General features: G+C 43.4%; 1 protein-coding gene and 1 long non-coding RNA gene across 3 annotated transcripts in view; one reads left to right on the top strand and one right to left on the bottom strand.

The window, feature by feature from the left end:
• Positions 1-2629: 2629 nt before the first annotated feature.
• LOC109263212 (uncharacterized) overlaps positions 2630-23201 on the top strand; it is a 45127-nt gene continuing 24555 nt past the window's right edge. The window contains exons 1-4 of one of the 2 annotated variants that reach the window (XR_008417129.1): positions 2630-4373; positions 5116-5460; positions 17096-17210; positions 18898-19068. This is a non-coding gene — a long non-coding RNA (uncharacterized LOC109263212). The remainder of the gene's footprint in view (positions 4374-5115; positions 5461-17095; positions 17211-18897; positions 19069-23201) is intronic. The other variant, XR_008417128.1, reaches the window with a different exon arrangement.
• GREM1 (gremlin 1, DAN family BMP antagonist) lies at positions 9894-22434 on the bottom strand. Its single transcript, XM_019442652.2, has 2 exons — positions 22293-22434; positions 9894-13928 (listed from the first exon to the last, which is right to left on the bottom strand). The coding sequence occupies exon 2, from the start codon at positions 13925-13927 to the stop codon at positions 13373-13375; it is 555 nt and encodes a 184-aa protein (XP_019298197.1). The 5' UTR covers position 13928; positions 22293-22434; the 3' UTR covers positions 9894-13372.

The following is a 23201-nucleotide window of genomic DNA, read 5'->3' as shown; positions in this document are numbered from 1 at the left end:
TCCCCCATTAGGGAGCCTAGGTTTTACTTTGATAGACATATAATTTTTCTCAGATTTCTGAAAAGTAGACCTTTTTTTTCTAACCATACCCTCTCCCATGCCTCCAGAAAGCACATCAATAAAGCCAAACTTTGGCAGAAAAGGAAAAATGTAGAGCAGAAATGAATGTCTAATAATTGAAAGCATCATGGACCCTATTATGGTTTATTGCCTTATTCTAGGGGTCGGATGAGCACACTGTAAAGAATGTGGCACTAAATTTATTAGCATGGTTATCATCTTTCAGACAAGACATAAAACTGAGGGGACCCACTTCTTCCATCCCATGGCACCTTCTACAAGAAGAGTCGAGTTATCCTGGCACAGGTCCAGATCCTACTATCTGATGACTTACATTTCCTTTGTAGTATGCCTGGGAGACATTATAGGGTCTTCCTCTTTGAAACTCGGTCACTACCCTAAAAATGGCCAAAATGGGCTCCTGCAAAGGGATGGGGGGGAAAACTCTCACATCCCAGCATGTGGATCAAGTGAACAGAATGAGGAGTGTGGCCTGAAGTAGGAAGCTGAGCTAGATCATCAAGTGTTCCTAGTTTGTTGCTAAATAGGTTCCTGACCCACCCGACTACAACTGTCCATTTATATATATATATGTATACATATACATACATGTATATGTATGCATATGTATGTATGTATATATGTATACATATACATATATGTATATGTATGCATGTGTATGTATGTATATATGTATACATATACATATATGTATATGTATGCATATGTATATATGTATATATGTATATATTTCTTTTTTTTTCTTTTTAAATCCCAGATTGGGAATTGGCTGCTCCAATGCTATACAAATTCTAGTTTTTCTGAGCTCCACACACTGCATCCTCTCCCTCAAAAAGAAGTACAAGTTTATGGGGTGCCTGTGTGGCTCAGTCGGTTGAGCGTCCGACTTCGGCTCAGGTCATGATCTCACAGTTTGTGAGTTTGAGCCCCACGTCGGGCTCTGTGCTTACAGCTAGGAGCCTGGATCCTGCTTCAGATTCTGTGTCTCCCTCTCTCTCTGCCCCTTCCCCATTCATGCTCTGTCTCTCTCTGTCTCTCAAAAATTTAAAAAAACGTTAAAAAAAATTAAAAAGTACAAGTTTTATTTTTTTGACTTATCCTTGTCACCTTTAGACTTAATTCCAGGACATTTCTCTAGAAGATTTAAAAGAAAGAAAATTACTCATGCAACATTGTGCAAATCATTTTGTCTCTAATTTCCACTTCTTCACCTCTAAAATAGAAATCATTTGAAATCTGCCCTGCCTTTCTTTGAAAATTAATGAGGATCAGATAAAATGATGTATGCAAAAGTGCATTTTTTTTTTTTTCATTTTAAAGCACTCTGTGAAATGAAGTTCTTATCAAGTAACAATGGATGTAAATTTTTGTTGGATATAAATATATCCACAGGAGTTTACTGTTTCTTTCTTGTGGAACTCCACTAAAAGGAAAGTAAAGAATTTAAAAGGTATGAACATACAAGGACAAAGAACAAGAAAAAAAGACAATAGCAATTGAGTGATTCTAGTAAGTTTCTTAGGAGATGGAAAGCAAACAAGGAAGAGTGGACATGACAGCATAATAGAAGCTTCAAACTGAGTTACAAAATCCTCAGAGGACCAAGGCAGAAGACGGGTGTCACAGTGCGCTGCAGAGCTGAACTGCGGGAGACGGAGTCAAAGTTTGTGTACAAAACAGCCTGAACTCTCATGTCTTTTCTCCCAGCCTGTGAAGTCCTTTGTGGTTGGTTAAAGATGGCCGCAAGTTAGCTGACACTTCTCTCATCGGGAGGTAGGGATCCCCCCCTCCTTGAATCTGCTTTGACCAATTGAATATGGTAGGAGTGGCACTGTATAGGTTTTCAGGCCCAGCCTTAAGAAACTGGGAGATTTGACTTTCTTTATCTTGGAACACTTGCTCTTGAAACCCAACCTCTATGCTCTCAGAAGCTTAAGACACTTAAGCTTAAGTGACTATTTGAAACTAAGCTTTCAGCTATAACCAGCATCTACTGGCAGCCATGTGAGTGAGTCATTCTCACTCACAGGTGCTATCTGACTGTAACAGCATGAGAAACCTCTACCCACGTAAGAACCACTCAGCTGAGTTCAGTCAACTCACAGAACCATAAAAGGTAGTAATAATAAGAAGAAATTAAGCCACTTAGTTTTTCATGCAACAATAGACAAGTAGAACACCAGGTCACACCAGGCAACCATAACCTCATCTGCCCTAACTTGAACGCTGAAAAAGGTCTATTCTTTCAAACCAGAAATCCTTGAATTTCAAGACCATCAGGCCAACTAAAGACAGAAGTGAGGCATGGAGGGGCGTCTGGGTGGCTCAGTCGGTTGAGCGTCGGACTTCGGCTCAGGTCATGATCTCACGGTTTGTGAGTTCGAGCTGACGTTGGGCTTTGCACTGACAGTGCAAAGCCTGCTTTGGATTCTCTCTCTCCCTCTCTTCTCCCCCTCACTGCTCACATGCACTCTCTCTCTCTCTCTCTCTCTCTCTCAAAAATAAATAAACATTAAAAAAAAAGAACTGAGGTAGAGCTAATAAATGAAAGTCTTCATTCTGAACAAAGAGTTCACCCAGCCTTTTTCTTTCACCCTCATAAAAGACTAGTAGCTCCCCCCCCCCCAAAAAAAATGTATAGTGGATTCTTCTCTCAGGAAACATAATGGCCCCAGAAAAAAGATAATTAAATATTGACATTTGGGAACTTCCCCAATTAAAAGGTTGCCTCACCACCAGATTAGGTTGCAGAGAAGGATACCAGTTTAATAACCTTCCCACACATAGATCTTCCCAACTGGCTTATTTGGAGCTCTTAAACGTAACATACCACTAAGAATCATCAATATCTTAGGAAAGCCAGAAATTAATACACACACACACACACACACACACCTAGAGAGCCAGAGTTAGAGACAGTAAAGAGAATAGGAAGTGGGAAAACTGACAAGAAAAAAAGTTACATCCATGAAACAAAACAACATTATTTTATTTTTTTAAGTAGGCTCTACACCAGATGTGGGGCTCAAACTCATGACCCCAAAATCAAGAGTCATATGCTCTACCAACTGAGCCAACTAGGCACCCCAGAATATTATTTTAAAACAGAGGGAAGGACAACAAGCAGAGACTCTTTAGAAACAACAACAGACATGACTGACCAAATTTAAAATTCATGAAAAGATATATTATTTTACTATGCTGTAAAACAGACTACCATAAACTTAGTGGCTTAAAACAACACATATTTATTATCTCACACTTTCTGTGGATCAGGAGTCTGAGCACAGCTTAGCTGGGTCCCCTGTTCACAGTCTCACAAGGCAATAATCCATGTATCAGCCAGGACTGGTTCTCACCAGAAGCTAGAGTGGGGAAAGATCCACTTCTAAACTCCTTCAAGTTGTCACAAAATTCATGTCCTTGCAGCTGTAGATTCTTGGCAGCTTGCTTCTACAGAGCTAGCAATGGAGAAAGGGTCCCTAGCAAGATGGGAGCTACACTTTTATGCAATCACATTCACATGATGATCACATGCATCCTAGCCCCTGTGTCACATTCATTTCATTTATTAGAAATTTTTCCAGGTCCCAGCCACACTAAAGAGAAGGGTATCATGCAAAGAATACCAGGAAGTGGTATCCTTGGGAGAATCACTTAACACATCATGGAGACCACTTACAAATCTTCTACAGAAGCGTTGTGATATTGCATTCAAGAAATCATTAAAAAGTGAGAATCTATGGAAATATCAATGTGTTGTGAACCTGAACAGACAAATATAACATTGTATGACAATTATGCTTCAGTAATTTTTTAAAGCTATGGAAATAGAAGTGAAAACATAAAAAACTAAGAAGAATGGACTAGGAGGTCTAATATCTGACTAATAAGATCTCTAAAAGGAGAGATTAGAATAAAACTGTGGAGAAAAAAAATTTTGAAAGAAATAATATAAGATGAGGTCCCAGAACTAAAGGGCATGATTCTACAGATTAAAGGGTCCATTGAGTGCCTATCAAACTTAATAAGAAATCCAACATCATTGTGAGTTTTAAGAACACAAGAGATGAAGGTCCTAACGGTTTCCAGAGAGAAAAATTAGAATTCCATTGAACTTCTTAACAGCAATCAGAACATAGAACATAATGGAAGAATACCTTAAAAATTCTGAGTGCTTTACAATTCTATGCTTATCTACTCTATAAGTGAGGAGAACCTAGAGACATTCTAAGATGTATAAGGACTCAAACAGGTTTCAAATGAAGAACAACCAGTTCATACTGAAGCAGGTAAGTAGAAAGTCCTGAAAGGGAGGTCTTCAGTGAACAAAATGGAAGGGGACTATTTGAACACCTAAAAATCAATATATAGATATATTTTTTAAAAATGGCATATATAAAAATAAGGCTGTGTGTGTGCATATATATATATTTGAATATATATATATATATACATATATACATACATATATATGTATATATATTTAAAGCTAAATAAATGGGGGAAAATGTCAAACAGCTGACTCCAGGATCAGTTGAACAAGAAAGGAAACATAAATTCAGCAGTAAATAGTAATTGATGATCATAATAGTGGAAACTCTGATTATGGATGAAAGCTAAATTTGTGGGGCAATTATATTAGTGGTGTAGAGTGAGTGAAATGGAGAAGGAACAAGCTGTCTTCTTTATCATAACACAATGTTGGCAGACAATATGTAAAATTAAAAGTAAGTGGAAAGATGGATGCAATGGCAGAAGAAATAGACATTTTCAACAGTTGACTGAGAAATGAGACTGAAGGGAGTCAAGTAGAAGAGCTGGGATAAGAGACTGATACTCTTCATGATAAGCCTTTGAGTACCGTTTCCTTTCACCCCTGTATTCATGAATTAATTTGATGTGGCATCTTGCCCTCTTGGCACCTGTTCCAGTATCCTTCTGGGTTGTCTCCTATACTATAGAGCACAGAAAGCTAAACCCTTGCTCTTCTCAAACACTCATGAAGTTAATTAATTTTTATAATTTGCCCAGGTTCCAATGAGCAGATATACCACACTGGATCTGCAGGCTTAAGCAACCAACCTTAGCCAGCAACCATTCATAGGAACTCATAACTCCTGTGGAGCATGGAGAGGGTGTCATCTGGTTCTCAGGCAGCTGGGTTGCAGTTTCCTCTGGAATGTGGACAAACTCAGTGACTTGCTTTTGACCAATAGGAAAAGTGAAAGTAAAGGTCTGTGGCTTTGGAGGCTAAGTCATAAAAGGTACCGTGGCTTCTTCCTTGCTCTCTCTTGGATTGCTCACTCTGGAGGAAGTTACCATGTTTTGAAGACAGGTCCACCTTGTGAGGAGCTGAGGACTCCAGCCAACAGCCAGGTGAGTGAACTGTGTTGGAAGTAGGTTCTCTAGCCTGTCAAGTCTTCAGAGGACTGAAACCCCTGTGACATCTTGCCTGCATACTCCTGAGACATTTAGAGCCAGAACCACCCAGTTTCATCATTCCCAGATCCCTATCAGAAAATACGTGAGATAATAAATGTTCTTTTAAGCCACTGAGTTTTGGCATAATTTGTTACAGAGCCATCTTTGACAAATACAAGTTGATTCATAGGTTGGCCTAACTTCCAGCATAGCTCGATTCAGTAAGAAAAATTCTTTCATTAAGATACTTGGTCCATCTTTTGACTCTGCTTTACTGTGTTCAGATGCTTAACTCTTCAAACAGTTTCATCCATATACCCAAGACTGTCAGGCCAATGACTGTCAGGAGATTTTGGTCTACCAGCTTATGATTCCAGAGGAGGGGAAAAAAAATCCTTTCTCCCAGCCTCTGTATTCATATCTGAAGGAAGATTCTTATGGGCTCAGTTTGACTTTCAAGCCCATTTTTAAAACCCACCATGGTGGCCAAATGAAATGAATATTCTGATTTTCCAGTATGGTCTTATGTCACCCCTATGCCTGCAGAGGGAATAGGAATAAAACACACAATGATAAGCCTCAATGGCACCACAAGGAATGAGGGAAGGGTAGCTCCAAACAAGAAATTTTAAGGAGAAAAAATGCAAGAAGTAAAAAATAATAGATATCATCCCAAATTTAACCTCTGCTGTCATTGTGGTGTCATAATAAACTTCTACCTTCCAAGTGTCAGCATTGGCACTTGCGGAATGGATTGTCCTGAAAGGAAGTGAAGCTCATTTCTAATGGACTCTTGATGCATTGTTTAATGAGAAATACACAGGATAGAGAAAGTGGTTTCAGCCATACACATAGAAGACAGTAGGATTGTTTTGTGAGTTTCAGTATCAAAACCTTGTTTTTATTATAATGGGGAACAGGGAAAATGAGAATAGTTACCTCAAATACCTTGAAATATCCAATGATTTTAACCGCCTTCCCAGTGAATTTGTTGGTGCACTAGGAGGAAATGGATACTGGTAATCCTCTACTTGCTGATCACCATCAAGATCATAGGAAGACGGTTAGACCTGCCTTACCTCAGGTCTTTAATCTTTTACCACTTGAACTGTCTGGAACCAGTATAGAGTTAGGGATGTACACTTTGGTGATAAAACTATAGAGATATGCAAAGAATAATTTACTATAAAAGTTGAAGGCGTGATTATTATTGTCATGTGGGAAAGGGTTAAAATTGAGGTGGGACATAAGGAGAGCCTCTGGAGAGGCTGGGAAAGAAATCTATTTCTTAATCTAATGGTAGTTTATAAGGATGTTTGCCTGACAACAGTTCTTTGCTGTAGGTTTTGAAATCAGGATGTGTCAGGCCTGCAACTTTGGTTTTCTTTTCCAAGATGGTTTTGGCTATTTTGGGTCCCTTGCATTTTCATATAAATTTTAGGATTAGCTCATCCATTTCTGCAAAGAAACCAGTTCGGATTTTGATAGGGATTGTATTCAATTTGCATTAGAATTCTAATCCATGAACACAGGATGTCTTTCCATTTATTTTGGTTTTCTTTAATTGCTTTAAACAATGTCTTATAATTTTCAATGTACAAGTCTTGCACTTCGTTAGTTGAGTTTATTCGTTTGTTAAATTTATTCCTATTTTCCTCTTTTTGATGCTATAGCAAAGGAATTATTTTCTTAATTTCATTTTCAGTTTTTCTCATTACTGGTATATAGAATACAATTAATTTTTTGTATATTGATCCTGTGTCCAGCAATCTTGATAAACTCATTTATTAAGTTCTTGCTGTGGTCTGAATGGTTGTATCCACCCCAAAACTCATATTTTTAAGTCCTACCCCCTAACGTGATGATATTTGGAGGTGGGACCTTTGGGGTGTCCTTAAGTCATGAAGGTGAAATCCTCACGAATAGGATCAGTGTCTTACAAAAGAGGCTTCAGAGAGATCTCTAGCCCTTTCACCATGTAAAGTTATGAAAAGATGTTTGGGACCCAGAAGTATTGACTTTACCTGACAATGCTGGCACTCTGATCTCAGACTTTTGGCCTACAAACTGTGAAAAATAACTGTGTTTTCATAAGCCACCCAGTCGGTGATATTTTGTTACAGTAGCCTGAATGGACTAAGATAGCTCTAATATTTCTTTTGCGGATTCCTTTGGGTTTCTACATATAAGATCTTGTCATCTGAACATACAAGTAGTTTTAAGTAATAATATAATGGGGTAACTCTTCAAATCGGTCTCTCTCCTGCTCCCCAGGATTTGCTGTTGTCAGTGTTTGATGTTTCTTTGTTTAGTGACTTTTATGAATTAATTCAGTAAAGTCTGTATTTTTTGTTGTGTCTTGCCACTGGAGTCTCTGCTTGGTTAGTTTCGTGGTCAGTGAATGGTTGAACAGTGATTTCCTTAAACACTTGGAACCGATAAATCTATCAGTCTTTGCCAATGGGTTCTGTATAAATGTTGGGGCACAGCATCAATATTCAGACAGGCAGTAGGCAACTGACTTCCTGCTTATGCAGAGCCTCATGATCATCCTGAGATAAGAGTCTACAGTCTCTTCGCATTCTTCCTGAGCATGTAGAAAGCCCTGGGCTTGTACACAACTCCACACCTGCATTTGGCCTTCTAGACTCCCAGTACTGTGTTGAAGCTTTTCAAAGACCGAAGGAAATCTCATTCCCTCCATTAAGCTTTTTGTTCAGCCTTCTGTTTGCCCCAAGTGCTATCCTCTACCTCAAGCAGCCACAAAAATAATCAATTGCCTCTAATTGTTTTCAACAAAGCCTTTCACACTGGGCAGCTTCCAGTCAGGTCAAATAAAGATAGCCTTGCAAGTGGGGTCTCCAGGACCTGACAGACAAGTCAAATAATGACAGTTCTCTGGGGATTCAGCTTTGAAAGAACTCCAATCCCATTCTACCCCCTCCAGTGTCTGCTCGACTGCTGGTTTTCACAATAATTGCAGACTCTTGGTTTTTAAGTCTTCTATGAAACTGGAGAGGAAGGATGAGAACAGGGCAAATTACAATATCATAGTGTTCACTGCTCTTACAGAGATTCATCCTTCTTTCTCAAATAAATGTCCCCCAGACTGCCGCAGGCCTGAAGTTAATTTTCAAAGTTCTAAAAAGTTGATTCTGGTTATTTTTCCCAGTTTTTCATTGGTTTTATGGAGGAGAGAATTTTCAGAGCTCCTCACTACATTTTTGCTGATATCCTACCATGTACTTTTTTTTAAATCTAGAATGCATTTCTGTATCCAGTCCATTACCCTGTTCAGATGTTGCCTCTTAGAGGTGGGTGTGGCTTTTCTGAGGACACTGTCTCCTTGGTAATTGCTGCCATCTTTCCCCTCCAAGTCCAAGGAGCCCATAACAAAAGAGAACTGGCAAAGAGCCTTTAAGTGCTTTGGAGCTAGGGGTCCTGATGATGCCAACTGCAACCTCAGGGTAATCATAGTCATTAAATGTGAATAATTAAGAGTTGGATCTATTTGCAGAGTGCTGTGTTCCATCCTTAAAAGAATAAACTGATATAAGTTGAGCATATCACAATTTTGCACAGTGTTTAAGGGCACACGTGTTGCAGTGAAACCCTACGAGTTCACTGCCTCCTAGCAGTGTATGTAATGGTATACATACAATATATGAAGATTGTGGGGAACAATTCAAAAAGAATTCTTAGCACAGTGTCTGGCCTAAGCACTCCATACGTAGTTTCCGGGGTTTTCATCACCATTGTCAGGGCACCAATACCTAGTAGAAATCCTGTACTGTATGTCCAAGTAGGAAGGGACCTCAGAAATCTACTTCAATTGCATACCCAGGACAAGAACTCACTTTACCTCACATCCCTACTAAGTGACATCTAGCATGTGTTTTCATACTTCCAAGCACAGGGAGTTCACCATCTTAAAGGCAGCTCATTGCATTGATGAATTACTCTCATTATTATCTTCCTTCTAGTGAGCCCCAAATCTTTTTTTCCATTTTTCCCTTGAACACCTCAAAATAAAACCATTATCATTTCTGCATGGCAACTCTTCCATTACTGAAAACAAAGCCCTTTCCAGCTCTTGTTTCTAGCTCTGGGGAAGAGGCTGGTATTTTCCATTGCATACCAACTTTCCCCCCACCTCTAACTGCCATGGCCTGAGGTGTCCTACTGAAATTATAAAAGTCTAGGTGGAAGAACTAAATTTCCTTTGGGATCACAAGAGATCCAATGATCTCCTTTCTACCTTTCTTCCTATGACAAGTGAGCCCCTGTTCACCCTACCCTGTAAACACTACCAGTTAAACACACACACACACACACACAGACACACACAGACACACACACACACACACACACACACACACACACACACACACAGAAGAGTTTCAATTTATTGGTTGCTCTTTGGGAAAGGTTATATAGAACATAATTGGGATCGAAATCAAAATCTAGTTTCAAATTCATAAAACTTTGCTTTAAACCAAATTAGTTTTTATGAGACCATCCAATCCCCTCTCCTCCTCAAACATAGCAAAGTAATTCAGTCATAGTCCATATAATCCTCTGTTGTTTTTAAAAGATTGAAGCACACACTATACATAATGCAGTTGATATTAAATATCTTGAGAATGACAAATCAATAGAACTACCTCCACTCTTAAGCACTGACTGGTCATTTATACATGTTCTGCACATACATTTTTCATTTTAGATCTTCTCCCTTAAAAGGACGTCTGAACTATTCATTATTATCAGCTATTTGCATACACACATCATAAGTCTTCCAAAATAACATTTAAAATCTTTCTTAATATTGCTTTAGAAATGTTAACCTTTAAGGAACATTCAATTAAAAAACAAAAACAAAAACACAAAAGCTCAGGTCCTGACTCTGTTGCACATGTTCAGATGTGTCAAGATTTTATTGTTTCCCTCTGACCTGATAAAAAAAACCTCTAACAACATACAACTGACAAACATGTCAGTTTCATCTTTGCTTAACTCAGAGAAAAGTCAAATAAAGGAGAAAAAAAATGCTTGAAATCACAGTGACCAAAGGATTTGAATTAATAATTACATTAAATAACCATAACTTTTTGTTTAAGTATTCACATTCCACACAGTGGAAATTATCTTTTCCTCCAGATTTTTCACTTGCATTTGTAACTTTGAAGAATTACAATAACAAAAAAAAAAAAAAAAACCAAAAAACAACTTACAGACTTGCAGGACGTGTGTTTCTCTCTTTTAATGCCAAGCACAAAGCGTACATCATAAAATTCATATTTGGTGTTTGGCATTATTTGAATAGGAAAGATTGAGATCACAAATATCTTGCCATAAAAAAATATTCTACTATAGTAATGAAAAAAACATATTTCTTCATCGGTGACTCCAATACAATATGTAACAGATATGGCACTTTCAATAAATGTTGGAAGACATACCATACTTTGCTAGTCTTAATATAGGCACAGTCAGAAAAGCAGACATCTCCCTCTTTGGCCAGCACTGTTTTTTTTCAGGGTAGTTATGCTGCTGATTATCCCAGTGAAGTTAATTTTGAGGAAATTCTCTTTACTTAAGCCAAATCCGACTTACATGCAAGACCATGGTACAAGCTACTAAAAGAAAATTGCTGCTGCCAACTTAAGTCATCTCTTTTTAACAAAATTGGATGCTTGTGGCAGAGTTAAAACAACCAGAGAAATTCAGTGTCTGCCGATTCTGAATGTCATTTTTCCTCTGTCGTGTGGTTTTTACATGTTCAGCTCCTTCCCCTTTCTTTTCCTCTCCCCCGCCCTCAAAATTCTGGCTTAGTATTTGTGTGCTTAATTAAATCCATTCTGTGCTTTATTGTTGGAGGATGTGGAAGATAGAAGGATTCAGGGCAGGGGCATACAGTGTATACGAAATGCACAGCCTGTGTGTTCGAACAAATTTGCCTGGTGTGGAATCATCAGTAGTGAGTTTAAAAGTTTCAAAATCAGACCCAATATTTTGAGCGTTCAAGATTAACTTCTGCCTCAAAGTATGGTTCCCGCTTAGTTGTCAGATGGGAGAGTGCTGCACCAAAAAAATAAAATAAAATACGAGAAGCCTCTTTAGTGCAATGCTGGAGCTTCGCTGGGCAAATAAAATGCTGGTCAATGGTTCCCAAATTACACATGACTTGGCTAATGGGGATGAGATGGTACAAGGCAAAACAAGTGTTTGGGGGGTGGGGATGGGTTTACATAGAAAACCTCAGGCTTGAAGAGAACAGGTTAGCCAAATCCAAACCGTAGTTAAGGTCTACCCACCCTGTACTTCGGCCATTAGATAATCCCTACCCAGGTTTAATCAGAGGAGGGGTCTACTAGTATGTTCTGAATGGTTCCAATGTTAGACGAATCCCACCACCAGTAGAGACATGGCTAACGCACCACCCAAATGCTCTTTCTTAATTGGGGTTTCGCATTAGACCCCGAGAAAGCAAAGGAAGAAGAGGAGGACACATCCCTTCTATCTCCTCCCCGGCATTAAATTACTCCTTAGCCAGAGGCAGTCTCCTTTATTTCCTTCTTTTCCTCTGCTCTCCAGCTCAATCTCCTACCAATGGCTAAAACATAAAGACCCAAAATCTACCTCTAGCTAAAATGGAGCAGGCCCTAAACTCTCCCCTCTTAGCTTGGTTCTTCACTGCCAGGTACACTTAGCAGAAGCAGAATCTTTAGAATACAGGGTTGTGGCTCTCAGAAGCATTATACAGAAATAATGGACTGGGAAAGAGGTGATTACCACCAAGCAAAAGGAAAGATACTAGGACCTTCTGCTTATGAGGCGTTTGTTTTCTTCCTATCCCTGCACTGGCAGGGGATGGCGGCGGGGGGAGGGGGGGGGGCTGGTCTGAGCTCCATCTGCCGTCCACCTGAGAGGGGCGAAGGGGGAGATTTGTCTTGGTTCAGCTCACTCACTTGGTTCTGAAAATAGGAGTGGTCAATATTTATGTTTTAAGTTTGGTGTTGGGTTACAGCCAATTTCAGCAGATCATGGTGATGGCCACAGTCAATGAGGATTTGGCAATTCCATTTCTCCTCCGTTCACTTGGTTTCAGTTAAATAGCAGGGAAAGACTTGCTGAAGCCTGGGGTTGCACTGTGTTCAGGGAGTGGCCTTTCAAGACCCTGCACATCTCCCTGAACTTTACTGTGCCCAACTGGTCCTCCCCCTCAATCCCTCCCTTCTCTCACTCCTATGTCCTTCTTGCCCATGTACACACCAGCCTCTCCGAGTCCGAAGAGTCTTCCCCAAATGAGAAACATTTGCATCTATGGTCAAGTGAGCTCATTTAGAGCCCTTAGCAGATAGGGGATTAGATTGAAACGGTCACTGAGAGCCTAAGAAGGGATGGGCTGTGGAAGGGAAGCATGCACAGGTGGAAACACCTTTGCCGAGTATAATGCAGCACTACAACAGGTCTCTTGCAGTCAGAGTAGCCTCTCCTGTTAACATTCATTCGGGAGGGAGATTCTGGCCCCCAGGGAGGGAGGGCACATGTAATACACAGGCAGAACCAGACCACAGCCCTGCCCCTCTTCATGTGCCTTCCCTGGTGTGGGCTTTCTGGGCCATCCCCATGGAAACGGAAAGGCTTACACACTAGGAAGTGCCCTCCTCTGGTGTCTGCAAACACCCACAGACACCCATGCACACTCACGCACACTAACTACGCACTAGCAGGCTCCTGTCAGAAGGCAGCTGGTGGTTCTTCTTGCCTGTAGGTTTAAAGCCAAGTAAGAATCAGGTGGTTTTAGGTCTGGCTCTGGGCCCGCCTGGGGCTGCATCCCGAGGACAGGCTGGGTGTGCCCAGCTTAATCCAGATCGATGGATATGCATCGACACTGCTTGACTCGAGTGACCCTCTTCTTCTTGGTGGGCGGCTGCAGTTCGGGGCAGTTGAGGGTGACCATCATGGTGGTGAATTTCTTGGGCTTGCAGAAAGAGCAGGACTGAAAGGAGCCCTCCTCCTTCCGGATGTGCCTGGGGATGTAGAAGGAGTTGCACTGGCCATAGCAGAAGCGGTTGATGATGGTGCGGCTGTTGCAGCCCTCCTCGTGGATGGTCTGCTTCAGCGGCTGGGTTTTGCACCAGTCCCGCTTCAGGTATTTGCGCTCAGTCACATGCAGGGCCTCCTGGCTGGACTCCAGCACCTCCTCACCGGGCATGGCGGTGCCTCGCCCTTGGCCACGCCCCCGGTTCCTGGAGCCGGGCTGCTGGGGAGACTGAGTCTGCTCTGAGTCATTGTGCTGGGCCTTGTCTGGCGGGGGGATGGCACCCTGGGACCCCTTCTTTTTCCCTTCAGCGGTGGGCAGCAGGGTCCCCAACAGGAGAAGCAGGGCTCCCACAGTGTAGGCCGTGCGGCTCATGCTAGAGGAGGGAGGCACAGAGAGGGGAGACACAACAAACAGACAAGTCAGTTAGAAAATTATTAGCAGCTAACATTTTATCAGGCACTGGTTTTGTTTGTTTTTTGTTTTTTGTTTTTTGTTTTGTTTTGCTTTTGAGAGAGAGAGAGAGAGAGAAGAGAGCAGGGGAGGGGCAGAGAGAGAGGGAGACACAGAATCCGAAGCAGGCTCCAGGCTCTGAGCTGTTGGCACAGAGCCCGACGCAGGGCTCGAACCCATGAACTGTGAGATGGTGACCCAAGCCAAAGTCGGACACTGAACCGACTGAGCCACCCAGGCGCCCCTTTCAGGCACTTGTTAAACACTTTATGTAAAATACTTCATTTCCTTTTCACAGTATCTCTGTGAATCAGGTACTGTTATTCTCATCACCCACCAGGCCACCAAGCCATGAAGTAGCTTGCCCCAGGTCACCAGTGAATATGCCAAGGTTTGAGCTCAGTCAGGGCCTGCCTCTTCATGGCATGTACTGCCACTGGAATTCCTTCCTGGTTACTGACACCAGTCACATCTGACTTTGTATTATGGTCACTTAATTGTATTCGTTCTTGTACGATACCGAGTGAACTTTGCATCTCTTTGGGCAAACCAATTTTCTATTTTGTTTTATGGCAAGACCAATCAACCTCATTGCCCAGGTTTCCTCTGTCAGGAAAGGCTTCTAGTCTCTTCTCTTGGCCTAGCCTGAGCGCTTCCTGAGTTGCACCTTGTTCAATTGGTTAGATACTTAGGAGATGTTCACTGATACCAGGCATTGCAAGGAGACCCATGAAGGAGACTGGAAAGCACCTGACAGAGAGAGAATAATTAACAGGAAGAACGCTGGATGAAAAGTCAAGACTGAGTTTCAGGTCAAAGTGCTAGGGCAACAACTTGGTGTCTAGCCTTGAGAAAAATCACTTTACTTCTCCATAAATGACTTAATTTAAGCACAGGTACAAACACCTCATCTCCCCAGGCAGGGTGGCTCACACCAAATTTGATATACAAGTAAAAGCAATTTGAGAACCAACCAAAGATATGGCAGTATTGCAGACAGAACAAATTACCTTATCAGAAAGGTCACATAACTCATAAGACCCCTTGAGCTCTCATTTATTCTCATTTTTAATCTGGCACAGATATTTATTATATCATTCTCTATATCATTATATACACTTTTCTACTTTTAAATGGTGAAATAGGTCATTTATGTGTGTGTGTAAAATTTAGAATATAGAAAATGGGCACAAGGCAATAGGTCTGTGCAAATATTTACATTAATAAATGCCATACACATGTAGAATAAATGAATGATAGTGAATTTTTTGTGGATGGGCCTTAGACATGGGTCATAAAGGGTAATGAACAATGACAAAAAAAATTAAGTAAGTTGGGGAGGCAGAGGGAAAACAGACCAAAAAAAAAAAAAAAACCACAAAAAACAAAAAACAGGACAGGAAAGCAAGGATGGGGAGAGGAAAAAATGGAATGAGGAATGTAAACCAGAGAAAGGAGGGCTGTTCTAGAGGCAGAGTATTGAGAGCAGGTAGAACAAGGAGGAAGGGGAGGAGCTGAAGCATATTTTTAAAGACAGTGCAAGCATCAGACTATTAAGATTCTCCTGATACGGTGCCTCTCAGAAACCTCAATGTGTAGACACTCATCCAGGGTGCTGTTAAATGCAGATTCTAATTCAGTAAGTCTGCCTTTCTAACAAGCTTTGAGTAGTAAGGCCTATAGCACTCGTAGCTTTGGAACACAGGGTTATTAAAATGTGGAAGGATTTTCTTTTCAAAAAGTACAATTTCAAATTCACAGCCTCTCTCTCAGGTCATCATACCAAATCAGACCTGAATCTTGAGGCTTCCCCTTCCCCCTGCCCCTACGCCCACCATGATTCTGAACCTAAGGGCATAGCTGTGAAGTACCCATCTCCTTGCTCTATTCTGTATACTGGTGTTAACACATAATAACGCTAAGTGCAATTTAATAGTAACCTTACACTCCCCAAGTAACCTTACAGTTACCCTAAGGAACTATACAAGTTGTATGATTAACTAAAGCAATTACCTTTCAAAGACAAAGACAGTGTGGAATCTACATTCTCTAAGCAATAGTCCCAAGACCATGCATCCCCAAGGATAATGTCAAATTAACATAATTAAACATGAAATTTAAAATATCCTTAAATGGCATCATTTTCCTAACATTAACCTAATACTTTTGGGCAAGTTCAAATTTGGAACAGATAATGTGACATTTAGCTCCTGTTCTTCTGACTGTTGACTCCCTGGCTTTTGTCAGTTTATGTTACAACATCCCTGTTCTTTAAACAGAGCCTTTTTTTTTTTTTTTTTTTTTTTTTTTTGCCTCAACAACAACAAAAAATTAATTTCCTTGTTTTGTCTTTAAAAAAAATCACTCATGAGAAAAGTCCAGTTATAAAACAGTGTTGATTTTCTCCAGAGACCAGGATAACTTGAGCCATGGCAAATATATTATGAATTTGAGAAGCTTTTACAAGTTTCTGCTATTTATTCAACTGGGGGTCAGGATCTAAACTAAAATTCAGTCTCTGCCCATTTCAAAGAGGAGCACATGAGACAGTCCTCGGCCTACACCCATAGTCTCCCCTCATCCCTACTAAAAATGGCCCCCAGGACAATTCAGCCCTCCTAGGGCAAGACCCTCAGAGCCCAACATCACAGAGGCCAATCCAAACCTGGGAATGTACATTGTCTGCATATGACAGTTCATGTCATAAGGCTACCCCCCGCCCCCTGCCACACACACACACACATCTGTCCAAAAAATGCAATTTCCTTTCTCCAGACCAACATAGCACTCTTTTTATACTCAACTTTTCCTTCCTGGCATTTTCACGTCTGTCATTAAATGAATACTTAGTCCAAGAGTCATGAGGCCTTATTCATCACCTTATTCTCAGTGCCTGGCACAGAGTAGGTGCTCTTTTGTTAAATGAATGCTTGTTATAGACCACACTGACTTACACAGTCTCTGTTCTTTTCATTTTAAAATGCCTTCACACGTGCCAGTGAGCAGCTGAGCCAAATACGACCTTCTTTATTTCTGACTTGCCGTATAGCAAACTCCCTCTAGCCTTAATATTTGTCTTCCTTTTTCTAGGAAAACTCCAGATACCCACTACTTTTTACCTGGTCCCGTGCAGAATGCTGTGGGTTTTATATTCTAACTGAAGCCACTGTACTCGCTATGGCAGAAACTGACAATGAAGTAAGAGGTAAATTCAAAATCAGTCAACTGTGGCTTTCGGTTTTAATTTGGACAGTCTTCCTGTTCCTTTGGGAGCGTGTGAACCCCATAAGCCAAAGTGGTCTAGAGTGGCAGGCCGTTTTTCTTGGTTTTGGGTTTTTTTTAAGAAAAGTAAATTTTTCTTAAAATAAGATTTATTACGTGTGGAAAATGTTATAGAATGGCTTTTCTTTCTTTTTTTAAAATCCTACTTTTTAAAAGATCTTTAGCACTTACTGTGAGGCTTTAGACTCTTTAAACCTGATAACTAGTTATTTGGAGAAAAGTAAAATCCAACTTCAGGAATTTCAATCAACACAGACCTCAGCTTCAGGAACAGCAGTGCCCTGAAGGACTCTGCATATTCCACATGAGTAAGAGTTAGAAGGATGAGAACTCTAATAGTACTAGGACCAGGGTTCTATCAAGTCATTGTGGCCAATCACCCCACGTCCCCCACACACACACACCAGACTGGTCATGATTATGCAGTGAAGGAAAAGGAACTGCTTTGTCTTGCAATCCCAATCATATTACCACCAAATAATTTGCACTTTGTAAATATCACAGACATGGAGGAAATCAAGAAGATGTAAATTTCTTGAGGACAATTCTTTTCCACATCAATACCTAGCAGAGTGCCCCATTATCAAAAATCAATCCAAATGCTAATCAAGATTCAGTTTCCTAGGATCTACCACTCATGCCCAACTGTGAGCTGCAAACATTTTTGGTAATTTGCATTCACAAAATGACCCACTCACATCATTACAGTAAAGCTGCATCTCGTGGTACACAGTGCATCCCGACACCCACAAAGACCTCCCTTTTTTCTCACTGCAGGCAGCATTCTTCTTTATAACCCTGCCTCCACTTCACCTTAATGCATTTCTGCTTCTCCAACTAGTATTTTCATGATGAGCTTTCTCCTACAACTGTTCTCCATCAGCAAGACCCACCCACCCTTACCTTTTTTTTTTTCCATTACTACTGTCCTCCCCTCCAATCCATCTGTCCCAGAGCACATGATACTCTCAGAGCAGGTCTTCTCTAGCTGATGCTTTCCTTCAGGTTTCCCTTAGAGATCAAGGGAAAACATCTGCACGCAGGATAAGCCATATCAACCACCTCTGTCCTGTGTAGGTCACGGTGATTTATTCCAATCTTCACAAGGCTCTAAGAACACAATCATCTAACTCTAGGGAATCAGAAATAAAAATGCTCTGTGTGACCTGTTTCCAATGGTCTGTGTCTTTAGGAAAGTTTAGGCCAACTTTTCGGCGCTCTCCTTGCTGTGTTTCTCTTTTTCACTAACCTACCTGCTTATAATCCATTAAATGGAGTCCTGAGTGGGAATTACACTGAGTTCACAATAGTCAGCAATCCAGATGTCTATGCCTGGACATCCGATCAATTCCTCCTGATGAATTCAGTTTTAGAAAAACATTCAACAGGCATGACATCAAATTATTCTGCCAGTAGGAGAAAATAATGAAAGTGACAGCAAATGCAGGCCAGATTTTAGAATAATGTCTTCCTTCTTCTCAGCACTAAATCTTTGAGAAGGGCAAAGGTTATTTTTAATTTGACCTTTAATTTTTAAAAAGACAGCTTTTAGAAGTTAAGTAGAGAATTTTGTAAGCATGCACTGGGTTGATTTTTTTTTTTTTTTTCAGACAAGTGAAACCAAGAAGATAGGAGCTACTTGCTGGCGAATTAGTAGAACATAAAGGCTCATGTTGTATGTGTTGCAAGACCCTAACCACAACCTCTCTATTCAGAAGACCAGCCAAGCTAAGTCAGACTGTGGCCCACATTTCAGGGGACATGAGGGACACCACCAGGTAGTTAAGTATCTCAGGAACTCTCTGCTCATTGGAGGAATTTTTGTTGAAGTGAATGATTATATATAATTTTTGAGGTCAACATGAAACAAGTTAGAAAGTAATCAATGTTCACTGAGGAGCATTACTGAGAGACAGCCGGTTTATAGGTTTTTGATTGTGGTGCAAGATGTGCACTCGTTCCCGTGTGAGTGGGATTTGGGATTTAATTTCAGAACCACCTTGTAATATATCTGGTGCCATATAATGTTACTAACTTCCCCCGATATCATCATTACTAATAAGAGCTATCTATATTTTGAACCCTTAGTACACACGGCCTTGTGGTAAATTCTGACCGTATTTTAGAATTTCTTCTACATAGAAGATGCTCATAGTAGAGCATGAGGTGGATAATATTGTCTTCGTTTCATCAGTTAGGGAATCCAGAAGAGTTAGGAGTCTGTTCAGGGTCACACAGCTACTCAGTTGGAGAGCCAGGGTTTGGCACCAGTCCTACCTAGCCCCCAAACATGTCTTTAACCACTGTTCTATGGGCACTCTGCACAGTATTTAACAAGGGACAGATGGACTTGTTTCTAACACAAGTCAGTTTGAAGAATATTGTAAGTCAAATGATTATCTAGTTTGTATCTTCATGTTCACATGCGAAGGAAAAAACTTCTGTTGTCCCAGGAATTACTGTTGTGCTTTGCATTTCTAAGAGCATATGTTAAAACTGAAGAAAATTCCTTGCAGATGTAAGACATGTCTGGTAACACTTGCCTGATCGGTCCTTTCAGTTGGATGCCATAGCGACTTGCCCTACCCACCCCACCCCCACTTCTCTTTACATAAAAGGGCTGGGTTTTCCTATCTGTCCTTCTACTCTAGGACATGCTGCACAGCTTTGCTGTTGACAAGCATTTCTTGGTAAAGGGTTCTGTGGCGTAAAATTTCTTAGCCTTTTACCACTTGTAATACATAAACATTAAGATGGAGGGCTTCAGTTTAGAAGACAAGCAGGCAGCGCTCATTCAAAGATGTGGGGACATAGTAGGTTCCTATCTTCTCTGTGTAACCATTCAGATAAAGACTGTGTTAGCCAAGTAGGATTTCCTATGGATCGTGGGTTACCAAAACATTTTCGTTCAAAATGGACTTTTAAGAAAATAGGAAACCTGTGAAATTACAAAGGTTACAAAAGACTTTAATTCCTACAATGACCTGAGGGTTAAACACACACACACACACACACACACACACACACACACACACACACACACACACCCGTAACTACGTTCTAAAGAATGCTTCAATAATTCGTTAATACTAACAATCGAAGGGTGCAATTTATTCAGTGATAGCCATCAAATCACCTACTGTTGCAGACATGGGTGTACCAGGGAGGAGATGAGACTAGTTTCTTAAGATCTTTCCCTAGTTGCTTTGAAATGTTCATCTCTTCAAGTCTCTCAGCGCCCCCCACCCACCTCCAAAAAAAAAAAAAAAAAAAAAAAAAAAAAAAAGAAAGAAAAAGAAAAAATTAGAGAAGAAAAGGAAGGGGTGTGGGGCTGGAAAGCCCAGGGGTGAAAGAAGACTCCTCACCCTGTGATTGGGGTTATCTTAACCTCTTCTCTGCTATTTATTTAACTTGTGTGTACAGCCAGAAGGAAGCCACTCCTCTGGGGTCCCTGGACAGCTTAAATCCCCGTGACCCACTTAACACAATAGATTGTTTTAATCAACTCGTGTCCTGGCACTATCTCGAAGGGGAACATAAACAGACACGCGCACCGCTCGGATCTGCTTTTTCCAGCAGGAGATCCAATTACCTGCCAGTGGTCGTCTCTCTGCCCTCGTAGCCTTTAAAGAGAGATTTTAACCCCTAACGTCTAAAAGAGCTGGGATTCAAAGTCGACAGAGGAGGAGAAGGCGACAGCCGGATTCTACTCTGGGACCCATTCAGACCAGCTCTGGGAGCGCGGGAAAGGCTTCACTGCAAAAAATTGGTCACCTCCTGTCTGCCCCCTGCCTCGCCCAGGGACCGTGGCCAGGGCCCGCCCCGGGGAAACACCAGGCTGGGGCGCTCCCAAGGTGCAGCCGGGACCCGAAGACAATGCCAAGCCAGAGCGGTGGCGCTTCCCGTTCTCCAAACCTTAAGTCTACAAACAGCACTGGCCGGCGAGGTGACAGTACCTCTGCCCCTCCGCCCCGGGTCTTGCAAGGGAGTCAGCAAGACGGCGACAGGGAACGGGGAGCACCTGGACATCTGAGCCGCCAGTCCCGCATCATCCGTGGCTAACGAGACGCAGCGGGGCGAGGCGGGGCACTCTAGAACACAAATTAAGGGGCACGGGACCCTGCGGGTTAGCTCTGCCCGGCTCCTGGACATTCGCGGTTCAGCCAAGGGGCGCGCAAGGCGCGGAGAAGCCTAGAAGAGGGCACCGAGCGCCCACGCGTGCGTGGCCAGCAAGTGGATGTGTGTGGTGTGTGCGGTATGAGCACCGCGGGCTCTCTGTACTCCGCGTCCCGGATCGCGCACGGCACTGAAGCTGACCCGTTACCCAACGCTCGGGTTTCCGCCGCGGCGGAACTTGGCGGAACTCTACCCTTGCCTGAGTCTCCATCTCACCTTGAGGATGCGCCCATGGACGCACGGCTGGATTCTTCGGATCCTCCAGCCCACCGCAGGCTCACTCCCGGCACTCGGACGGGAGCCCCCAAACGTCCCGAGCCCCAGCGCCCGCCTCAGACACAGGGCACCCTCTTAGTGCGGCTCGCCCCTTCGTCTGTGGCCAAGCAGCAGGTCCCCATCGCTCCCCACCACTCCCGCCCACTACCCCTCCGCTCCCGCGATGCGCCCACCCGGACTCCGCGCCTTCGAGGTGCGGGCACGGCTGGCAGGCGCACCAGGAGCGCGTTAGCGGGGCTCGGGGAGGTGGAAATGGGATGCGGGGCCGTAGCTCTCGCTGTTGTCGTCCTCCTTCCCAGCCTCACCCTGAGGACCTTGCAAGGTGAGGTCACGGCAGCCACGACTTTGGCAGGAAGGACCCCAGTTTTTCGGCATTATTCACCCTAGGTACCGGGGCCTCGGTCTGCGCGCACGGAGGGCTACCGCGCGTCTGCACCGAGCTGGACGCGGGAGTCTCTTGCAGGGGACCCCTCTGCACGCCTCCCCCCATACACACACACATCTCACATACACAAACTCACACTCACACCCTGACGGGCACCTTCGCACTCACCTGTCAGTGCGGCGGGTCTTTCGGGCCTGCGCTCTCGACGCGGGGCGCGGTGTGCGGCCGCGGCCCGAGCCGCCCCGGCTTGGCGCGGGGTCAGCCGGACAGAGAGTAGGACTCTCGCTGCACACTTAGTCGCCCGGTCCGCGGAAGGCGCACCGAGTGCGGGGCATCGCGCCGTCTCCCGTTTAAATGCCGGCGGCCGTGCGCGGCGCCCAGGGCCGCGCCTCTCCATTGGCCAGGCGCCGCCGCCACCGCCGGACCCGCTATCCGCCCCCTTTCCCGGTACTGCCCCCGCCCCCCGCACCCCTCCTGCTTCCCCGCGGGGTCCCCTCTCCGCCTGCCTCGCCTCTTTGTCTGCTCCCCCCGCCCGGGCCGGCTGGGAGAGGTCACCCCAGGGAACCGCGCCTGGAATGCACAGCAAATCACATTTTCCGCTCCCGTTGGAGGGGGAAGCGCGGGAGGAAATCCCCCCGGCTCCCGGCCCCTCAGTCCTCCTCCGACCCAGGCCTGGGCTTTTCCTCTCTCCAGTCCCGCTTCGCCTGCATCCGCCCCGCAACGCGCTCGGTCGCAGAGGCTGCCCCGGGAAGAGCAAGATCTCCGTGGGACCTCGACAGATTAGGCGATTCTTTCCCCGTGGCGGGAGCGGGACCGCAGGATGCTCTGGTTGAGCGGTCGCAGCGGCTCCGGCGCGGCTCGGCCCGAGGCCCCCAACTTCGAGGGCGCTGACCCCCGCGCCCCCGTTAACCCCGGCGGGCTCGCCGGCCGCCGGCAGGAGCCTGTGTCTCCAAACGACACCCTCCTCTCCTCACCCGCCGCGGGTTCTTTCAGCTCAGATGCTGCCGGCCTCGGCCGAGAGTGTACAGAAGGGAGTAACGGAGGGGAGAATAAACCGAAAAGGACCCTCAGAAGTCA

This window comes from Panthera pardus, unplaced genomic scaffold (assembly GCF_024362965.1).
Source record: "Panthera pardus isolate Hobbes unplaced genomic scaffold, ASM2436296v1 HiC_scaffold_24, whole genome shotgun sequence".
In the NCBI taxonomy this organism is placed as follows: Eukaryota; Metazoa; Chordata; class Mammalia; order Carnivora; family Felidae; genus Panthera; species Panthera pardus.
Note: the sequence above shows the minus strand (reverse complement) of the source record. Positions and strands in the feature narration are given on the sequence as shown.